General features: G+C 36.3%; 1 protein-coding gene across 1 annotated transcript; it reads right to left on the reverse strand.

Annotated features, from left to right (window-relative positions):
• Positions 1-1,061: 1,061 nt before the first annotated feature.
• Positions 1,062-3,865, reverse strand: LOC116015603. Its single transcript, XM_031255710.1, has 4 exons — positions 3,403-3,865; positions 2,327-3,267; positions 1,798-2,246; positions 1,062-1,709 (listed from the first exon to the last, which is right to left on the reverse strand). Exons 2-4 carry the CDS (start codon positions 3,264-3,266, stop codon positions 1,188-1,190), a joined length of 1,911 nt encoding a protein of 636 aa, XP_031111570.1. The 5' UTR covers position 3,267; positions 3,403-3,865; the 3' UTR covers positions 1,062-1,187.
• Between the last annotated feature and the right edge of the window lie 6,450 nt (positions 3,866-10,315).

Below are 10,315 nucleotides of genomic sequence, written 5' to 3' on the forward strand. Positions count from 1 at the left end.
GAAATCATTTTCCGGGTTTTCAGTGTTTGGCAAGTGAGGGGAAAATGGGGTCAATGGAAAATAAGGCTTCAGTCAACGGAAAATGGAGTCACTTTTCTGAAAAAATGACTTTCGAAAATTTTTTCCGGAACTTTACCATTCTCATTTGCGTCGTCTTCAGGCGGGCGCCTCGTCTACTTTGGTTTCAAAACCAGTCGCCGACCGCGATTGTTTCTAATTTTTTTTTAATTTGTTTTTGGTTAATTTGTTGTGATTTCTTTTTGTTAATTTGTTGTGATTTTTTCCCTTTTAAAAAAATTATTTTGTTGTTCATTTTCTGGAAAATGAACCAAACACACAAAGACAGTTTTCCGGAATAAATTCAAACACTGAAAATGAAGCTATTTTTCGGAAAATGACTCATTTTTCAAAAAAATATTTTTCAGAAGTCATTTTCCGACTTTTCAAACACATCCTAAATTTTTAAAATTTTTAGGTTGTGAGTCGAGTTGATCAAGAATTTTTAGTATCTAACATGTCTTGGCCCAAATTATAATTAAGTCATCTCGCTCCAACTCAAATCCTTCAAATAGTGACAAGCATATGGTGGCCCAACCCATATATTTGACATCAAAGAAATCCAAAGTTATAGAGCATCCTAAAGAGCGATTGTTATGCTATGGACTCGGGTCTATGTTTATAATTTTAGAATTTTATTTTCACAATTACAGAATTTTATATTTACAATTTCATAAATCTATATTCAATAGTATAACACTATTTTTGAATCTATATAACAAAATTGTGAATATAGAGTTCAAAAATTGTAAATATTGAGTAATTTAATTTTGTATATTGAGATCTAAAATTTTGAATATAGAGTTCTAAATTTGTAAACACAAAGTTCTGTAATTGTGAAAAAAAAAAAAAAAAAAAAAAAAAAAAAAAAAAAAAAAAAAAAAAAAACTCTTCGCCATGTTCATTAGACTCCTCTACGGTTTAATCCGGTGTAGGGTGGGTTTTCCATTATGTGTGGAGTGAATATTGCTTCATGGGTCAAAGTGATGCACGAAAACATCAAGTCATAAAAAAGAGGAAATACTTGAAAGAGTACGATAGTCTGACTGACACAAGAACGGGGTCAGCCTCCCGAGCACACGAAGGAAAACCTAAAGAACAATTAAAGGAGAGCAAAGCGGTCAAGGATCTTAATTGCATGAGGATGTTGCAGAAGGATCAATCGAACTTGTTGAAGGCTTGCTGAATGGTTCTGGACCAGGAGGTGTCAGATCGGCGGGTAGCACAACACGGACCTCTTCCCAGTCGTCCGGAAGGGCAGCCTCCAGTGTGCGATACAAGTTTTGTTGCATCCCCTTTTTTCCCTTGTGGTATCCCCAGCCAGCCACCCTACGGAGCATCTTTGATATCACTGGATCATCCCGAAACATGTGGAATAGAGGTAGAGCAGCTTCCTCAGATGGGCACAGAGTAGAGAGCAGACCAGGTATTTCGGTCGGATGAGAGGCGAAATGAGCAATGGCGTCCCTGCGAAACTGATCGGATTTCGGATATTGCTTTAAAGATTCCTCCAACTGGGCCACCCGCGCGCGATAAGACTCAAGTTGGTTTTCCAAATCCCTCATCGTGGCTTTAAATGCTTGTGACTCTTCTTCCCGCTTCATGGCATATAGTTGACACCGCATGAATAGCTCGGTGCTTGTGTTTGCAACCTGCCACACGATCACGCACAAATAAAAAAAAAAAAAAAAGAAGATGTAGAGAGCCAGAACGATTGACAATCAGAGGAGAAATACGTACGTAGGATAAGTGTTGGGCCATCTTTGCGGCGACCTCTTCATTGGTATCACTGACGACACTCGCAGGTGGGGGGCCTAGCTCGGACAGTAGGTTGAACATTTTTGGTAGATCAGCCGTCCCACGAACAAGTGCACGTACGTGAGGGGGTCCCTCTTCCGCAAGTCGAGGCATCTCACGATTGGTTGCGAGTGTACTACCAGGAACCTTAGTTTCAACCTCAACCTCACCTAGAGGACGCTTGCCCAATGACGTAGAAGGAACTGGAGCGATAGAAGAACTAGACGGAGGGGGTCCAATGGGTAACTGGTCGGTCTCGTGGTGGTCAGATGGTGCGGACTTCCTTTTCAGAGTGATCTTCGATGATTGAGACTGATCAATACCGAATGACGACTTCCCCCCAGCACCTACAAATTCCTCAAGGTCAGGGTCAAGGTCCATTGCTAGATGACCTGCAAGATAAGTAACAAAACAAGTGAGGAATCAAAGGCAATAACAAAGCAGATTGCATAATGTCACACGTCCAACTCACCATCTGGGACAACCTGACGTTGAACCCCATACATCGGAGGGGGTAGATGAGCTGCAGCCAATGCCTCTGGAGAGTGATAATTATCCCAAGAATAGCACTCCGATGAAATCTTCTCGACTGCATCCTTGATCTCTAAAGTCTCAGGTGGTAGCACGCACTTGCGCATTCGACGAGACCACTCATTTTTGAAAGGCACCCCGTCTTTCAAAAACACTCGAAGAAACTTCCCCCTCCACTTACGGTTGTTATCAGGCAGACCAGAAACTTTTCCAAACAACCCGCGACATTGAATGATCACGAAGCTGGGGTGGCAATTCTTCCCCATAGTCTTTACAAGATGGAGGAAGTTGAACAAATCGATCGTGCAAGGAACTTGATGACGTGCACAAATTTGAGGGAAGCACGCAAGTATACGATGACCATTTGGCGCCACTTGGCTTGGAACTATGCCATAATAATTCACAAAATCAACAAGGAAAGGATCAAGGGGGATACGCATACCAGCTTTCAGCGAATCCAGATGGACACCTATCCATTTCTTGTAATGACAAGAAACGATGTTAGTCAGGCGTCGGTCAACCTCGTAACGGATCCCTTCTCCAATCAAATCTGCAAGTTGCTCCTCCTCCTTGGGAGATATTTCAACCGGAGTGGCAAAAGCTCCTTTGGGATCCAACTCGACATAATCACCACTTGGCGTGATACTTTTGCTCGTCGAGGTTTCTTTCACCTTGCTCGAAGTGGAGTCGTCCGTTTGGATTTTCCTTTTCTTCAAAAGAATTTGTGAAGGGACAGATTGTGTGGGGGCGACAGGACGAGCCCTCACTTGTTGAGCATCGTCAGAACGATTCGGTGACCCACCCTCGGACACACAAAATTCATCCTCAATCAAATCATCATAATCATGGGCAAAAACGTTTTGGCTATCATCTTGCGACATGCTACACAAGTAAGGATGCGAGCAAATCAACAACAACGGTAAACCGTCAATATCAACAAGTAGTATGTTTTTTATCTTTGGGAACCAAGTTTAAAAAAAAAAAAAAAAAAAAAAAAAAAAAAAAAAAAAAACTTACTTGGTTAGAGTAGCTCAAGTTGGTAGTTGGTGTGCTTGAAGATGTGCAAGGGGGCTTGAAGTGAAAAAAATGAGAAGGGAGAAGGGTATTTATAGAGAAAACAATGGGCCTTGAAAAATGATGGGCCTTAGTGAAGTAATGGGCTTAAAAAAAAATATGGATTGCTCTAGCTTATGGAAACCCAAAGATGGCATGTTGCATGGAGAAGGAAATTGTAGACCGACATGAGAGAAGATTGTCCATGATGTAGCCGACCGAAGAAGATGGCGAGAAAACATTTTCACTTCTCAAACCCGACAATTCTCGCGGATTCAAGAAGTGGGGGACTCGTGATGGGTAAATACGCAATTGGACTACGCGCGCACTTTGCCACCCTACTTGACAACCACTCGGTCGGTCCGCATCGACCACTCTACATTCCGTCGACATCCACTCGGTCGGTCCGCATCCACCACTCTACACTCCGTCGACAACCACTCGGTCGGTCCGCATCCACCACTCTACACTCCGTCGACAACCACTCGGTCGGTCCGCATCAACCACTCTACACTCCGTCAACAACCACTCGGTCGGCCTATTATCATCCTACGGGCGACTTATTGCCACCCTACGGGCAGCCTACTAAGGAGCTAGGAGATTCCGAATTATAGGAATCATTTGAGCTCCCCGAAGATTCTAATCGTTTGCAATGCTCGAGGCGACAAGTGATGGCATTTTGTGAGTAATTGCTCTGCCACCTCGAGCACGTCACGGAGATCCTGCAGAGCGACTGTTCAAGGTGACCAATGCCGACATGACACGTCAGACCATCCGCATGTCATCCGTTGAGTACTCACGTGACCTGCTTAGTATAAATAGGGGGATCACACCCCTCATTTGGGGGGGAGAACTCATCAGTACTAGACTGATACACTTGCGATTTGATCATCATCTTTCTCTTGCTTACTCTTTATTACTGTTCGTCACTCGTAGAGCGATATAGCTTCGAACCGTTCAGTCGTCGACCGGTGACCCACCGAGCGACATCCTTCACCACCCGTAGCACACGTATTCGTAGCGTAATCGTAGACCCCGTTTACATTAACGCTATCAACTATATTGCCACAGGATTAGTTGGGTATTATACATTATATATATAGATAGAGAGGTGCATCTGAAGTGATATTGAACTTTAACGTCATTACATCACTATATATAGTATTGAATTGAATTGCTAGATAGGAATTTCCTCCTACTTCACGGCTGGAAAAAGGTGACAATTATTAACTTGAAAGATAATTAATGTCCCAATTATGTTGCCAGCCCATGAATGACATGACCTAAATTTCTTAGGTAATCTCATGTTTTGTTAATGTTAAATGTGAAAATTTATATGGTGGGCCAGCGCTGCAAGAATTTTGCTCACAATAAAAACAAAATCAGGTTAAAAGGTCAATCTAATTTTATATATTTTTGTTCCTCAGTTAATATCGTCTACTTTCACTTAATCATATATTAGTGTCAAAATCAAGTACTTATCACTATGCTAAAAGTTATAGCTAGTAGAGAATGCATAATTTTATATCTTTACATCTGTATATATAACATGCGTGTCACGTTTTGATAATAGAATGCTAAACTCAGCCTTTCGAACCTCTACCTAACAATTCATACAAGGAAAATTGAATTTATCTACATGAAAGTATGTAAGTAAATGAATGAAATCCGTAAAGTTTTAATTTCCCAACCGAATTTCTTAGACAAATTAATAAAACACATGTATGTATTTATGCCGTATAGTAGTTAAATGCTAGGTATTTCAGTTCTTGTAGTGAAAAATAAGCCATTGGTCTAGCTATTACGTGTCAAGAAATAATTAGGCGACAAAAGAAAAAATATCAATTTATTTGATCAATCATTCCAATCGTCCTTGAGGCATCTAATTTTTTTTTCTTTTTTAAAGAAAAGATCAATTGTTTATTGACATTTAGTAGGTCAATGGCTTGTATGATATTTAAGGATTTATTGCAACTTTGGTTCACGGAATGGATTTTGAAGGAATATGAATGATATTCCATAAGAATGAAATAGGTAAGGATAATTATATTTTATTGTTTGGTTCACGGAATGAATTTTGAAGTAATAAGATTGTTATTCCATGAAGACACTAGGCAAACTCTGCTCACCACACAAGAAGCATAAATCGAATTATGAAGACATTGTACATCGGCAAAAATCAAACTCGTGATATATATTATGATACGAGAATCATGTTTCATCCATTCGATCATTCCTTTCAGAACATGTATGGTAAATTTGTATTCATATGTTAGCGTGACATGTTTTAAACTCTTAATTGACCAAAAAAAATAAATAATTAAGTCACAATTTTTTTCATTTTTTTATTCATTCAAAAAAATTAAAATATATAGAGAGAATTTACTCAATTAAAATACACTAATCATCTTTTCAACCAAGACCTACCACTTTTAAAGTGACAATTCTGGATAATTTATTATGGTAGACGCACCATGTACCACATTTCTTTTCTTTAATACGCACAATGTACTGTGCGGATAATATGTTGTTTGTTACCAATTTTCTAGAAGCTAGGAGCCTATGATAGATATTGCCCACCTAGATGCATGTGACTATATTAGGTTACATTAAACCTATCCATGTAGTACCACAATTATGAATTTTGAAATTTTGATGAATTATAAGGGGGGAAAATGCAGCAGTGTAAAAAAATTGTATTGTTTTTAGTATACTATAAATTTATTTTTCATATATTGTAATTTCAATTTTTAGTAGATTTATTATATTTGATATAAGTTTATTTGTAGTGTATTGTATAATTTGTATGTTTATTTTTAGTGTACTACAACTTTACAAGTTCAAAAAATACACTAAAAATAAGCATAGAGTATTTTTAGTCAACATTATATTGGTGTCATTGATAACTTCCTTGTCGAGTTGTGGGGTCTTAGGGAGGGTCTACGGCTTGGTAAGGAGAGGGGTTTTGGAGATTAATTGTGGAATTAGACTTGGAAGCGGTGGTTAAGGTGATGAGTGAGAACTACGAATTGAAGTTAGTGATTTTATCATTATGCTCATTAATGATTGCAAGTATCTCTAGCTTCAGGGTTTGAAGAGATGACTTTCAGGCATGTGCTGAGGGAAGGCAACATATGTGCATATTTTCTTGCAAATCTTAGTCAGGTTAATGTCGGACTGGAGTACGACGGTCTTAGAGAGAACCCTAGCTCCTGGAGACATGTTGAGGCTCCTTTATGTTGATGTCAGTGGGGCTAGGTTCTGAATCGAATGATCAGTTAATGCGCGTCTTGACTTTTGTATATATATATGCAATTGCACCCAAATATATATATATAAACATATATTCGAGATCTATCTTGCTACGTAAATTCTGGTTTACGGTATAAGCATTGCACTTCATGCTCTATACACTATAATGCTCTATTCACTTATCAGGTAAAGCAACGCCACATTGCCAAATCAGATCATACCTTAGCTTCTACATATAATCACAAGTTATTTTCTTATTAAACCTAAGAGAGTTAATTCCATTTTTGGTCCTAGACTTATAGGTGGTAGTCTATTTTTAGAACAATTTATTAGAGCATCCACATTTAGTCCTAATATTATTGTGATATGACCATTATTGGTCCTTTACCGAAATGTCTTTGTATTTAACAATATTTCTAACCTAGGTATGCATGCGACAATTATTCTAATTGTATAAATTATGAAATAATATTTACAATATAAGATACTCCGTACTTAATATACAGGGTTCTAAAAGTCTAACAAATATAGCATTTTCCCCTAATTTTCATTGCGTTTCTATGATGGTTAAGTTTACGTATTCGTCCTTCAAAAAAGTTTACGTATTCTCTTTGTCTTTGTTTGCGCATTTATTTATTTTCTTTTTTATATATGACAATTTCAGTGATACATTATAATTTATTTATATGAGATTATAGCATCCTTAACAAATTACATTTATGAGAATTGACATTTAACCATTTGATATGAAACCTCAAATCATACCTTCTTAGTAGCTAGCCATCAATGAAACATGTTGACCCTTGATGCCACTGTTGGATTACTTGCAACATTGCATACACAACACATATTTATATTGTTTGACCTCTCAATGTTGTGTATGCAATAAATTTTTATTAATAATATATAATTTAATATTTAAAAGTCAATTCATAATTAAATCCAAATAAGATATCCTAACTAACAAACTCTATAAATTAAAGGCTTTAATGTGTGTTTCATTCCCTCAACTTAAAACGGCAAAAGTCAAAAATTTTAAAATCATTTATCCACGCTTAAAACAAAAATAAATAATGTTCAAATAGGCAATTGGACTAAATTCAACAATCAAATTCAAAAATAAAACATAAAAAATGTAATTAATTGAATCCTTTAATAATTCAAAATAATGCAATTAAATCCAAAGTAATTTTTATTACAGGTTGTTGGCTTACATGGCGGTAACCTTTTAAATAAGTAAACTACGTTAAAAACACTATGTATTATTTATTTGACTAAAAAAGTGTTAACAACAATCGAACTTTAATAATATTTATATATTAAATATTACATAAGTAGCTTACACGTCTGTTTGCTGCCATACGTCTTCTTCTTCACCAAGCCTTCCGGCAAAAGCTCACTTGGAGTTTTGGACGGGTAAGCACTCCTATATATTTATACAAATATGCAAATATTTAATATTAGAAAATTTTTAGTTGACTTATGGTACAATAGTACTTATGGTTTGTCGTGATAAGGTCCACCATAAATTAGAAAGTACAGAACGGGTACCCAAAATAAGGAATTAGAAATAATAATGTAGATACTAAGAATCGAACCCTGGTGTAAGGGTTAGAGGTTAGGACCCAAATCCATCAAGCTAGGGAGGTCATTATGATCCAATGAATGATCTTTAAGGAGAGGCAAGAGTGCCTTATATAATGTTGAAGAGCTTCCGGATAGTTGATAAATGTATGACATCGGCTAACCTTCAATCTTGGCCATACAAGTGTCCCCCTACTTTGCTTCCAGCGCACTCCCCATGCATAAGTAGATCAGAGCTTCCCGCTCTCTAGTACACAAGAGATTTGAGAAGTTTGGGTGGTTGGTACTTGATTGTATTGTTAAGTGGAAGGTCGTGGATTTGATAACCCCTTGCAACACCTCCTTTGTTTATTTTAATTTGCTTCATGTTTCCTTCTTTCCTTAACCCAATAGATTTCCATTATTCTTGTTGTGCCAACTCCTCATCAATAAAAAATGGACACCCCGCTTGGACAAGACTTTCCCAATAAAATGAGCCCCAGGGTCCCATGTCGCCATCAACTACAATATCATAACATGTTTATATCTTGTCCGTGATCAAATTATATTATGTAGTGTAGGATAATTACTTGTAGGGTACAAGAAGTCCCTTAAAAATTTAATTGTTGAATTTGAACTATTTTAAAATTAGAAAACATAATTGATCAAAAAAGAGGTTCAAATCGGAACAGTCGATTTTGGTTGTTCGTCATTTTCCAGAATTGAGAATCACCGGTTCGGAACCAAAACCGAACCATGTTGACCCCTATATACACATATAAGGACAACTTTAGCCAAGTTAGTCCGGTTTTAACTCGGTAACCAAAAGATTCATCTAGGAGTGACAATGTGGGTCATTTCACGGCTTTCAAGAATTTTGATGGGTCTTTGCGAGTCCACCCATGGACTATTTTTTTCTTTTTATATATAACGTAACTTAGGTGATCCCAATTTACAGAACTAATCCAAGAACATAGGATCGCGCCCCTAGAGTCACTGCTGAGGTAAATCACGAGTCGCATAATTAGTCTGCCGGTTAGATCCAAGTCTTCATGTATCAAATACAATGCACGCCAACTACCATGTAGTGTGATGACATATGCTTACTAATCCAAATGGATGGTAATAGGTTCAAATTCCTGTGGTATAGAACAAATATTATCTTGTAAAGAATCATGAGTAGTTCAATAAAAAAAAATAGTAATGCATAATATTATTTAAAAAGTATAGAATATAAGAACCAGTTACAACATTTCAATTTGAAAATATTTTTTTAAAAATATTTGTCGTGCAAACCCGTGCGAGTTGAGCCTGCAAGGCCGGCTTCTAATTGTTATACCATGGATTAGGATTCATCTTACATTGTGGACCTTCATTGAAAAATTATATGTTTGCAGTTGGCATATTATTTATTTACAATTAATCATTTATGTACCTATAAATAATTATTATGTATCTGTGAACTATCGTTTGAGTAATTAATGCATCCCCTTTTTGTTTGGTTTTTTTTAAAAAAAAAAAAAAATTGTCGTGCAAACCCGTGCAAATTAAGCCTGCAAGGCCCGCTTCTAATTGTTATACCATGGGACTAGAGTTCACCTTACATTTTGGATCATCATTCAAAAATTATATGTTAACAATTGACATATTATGTACTTGTAAATAATTGAAAGCACATAATATATAATTATATATAATTTTTAATTAGTTTAAATACATGGTATCTTTAATTTTTTATCAATATTCCTTTTTTTTTTGAGAATATATTCTTTTTTTGAAAACTAAATATACGTGTTTTTAAAAATTTGTGTATTGAGTTAAAAGTGAATATTTTAGGAGGGACTAGGGAGTAATGGTTTATTGTCTTACAGAATGGATATGAGAAGGGTTCTACAACATGAATTCTCAAATCTTACTTGTTAAATTTTATTCTCAAATATAACTGATATTTTTAAGTTACTTTTTCATGTGAATCCCATTTTAGTGTTTACATTTAAATTTTGTGTATGCAAAAGTTATAAAAAAAAAAAAAAAAAAAAAAAAAAAAAAAAAAAAAAAAAAT

The sequence above is a fragment of the Ipomoea triloba genome, chromosome 4 (assembly GCF_003576645.1).
Source record: "Ipomoea triloba cultivar NCNSP0323 chromosome 4, ASM357664v1".
Classification (NCBI taxonomy): domain Eukaryota; kingdom Viridiplantae; phylum Streptophyta; class Magnoliopsida; order Solanales; family Convolvulaceae; genus Ipomoea; species Ipomoea triloba.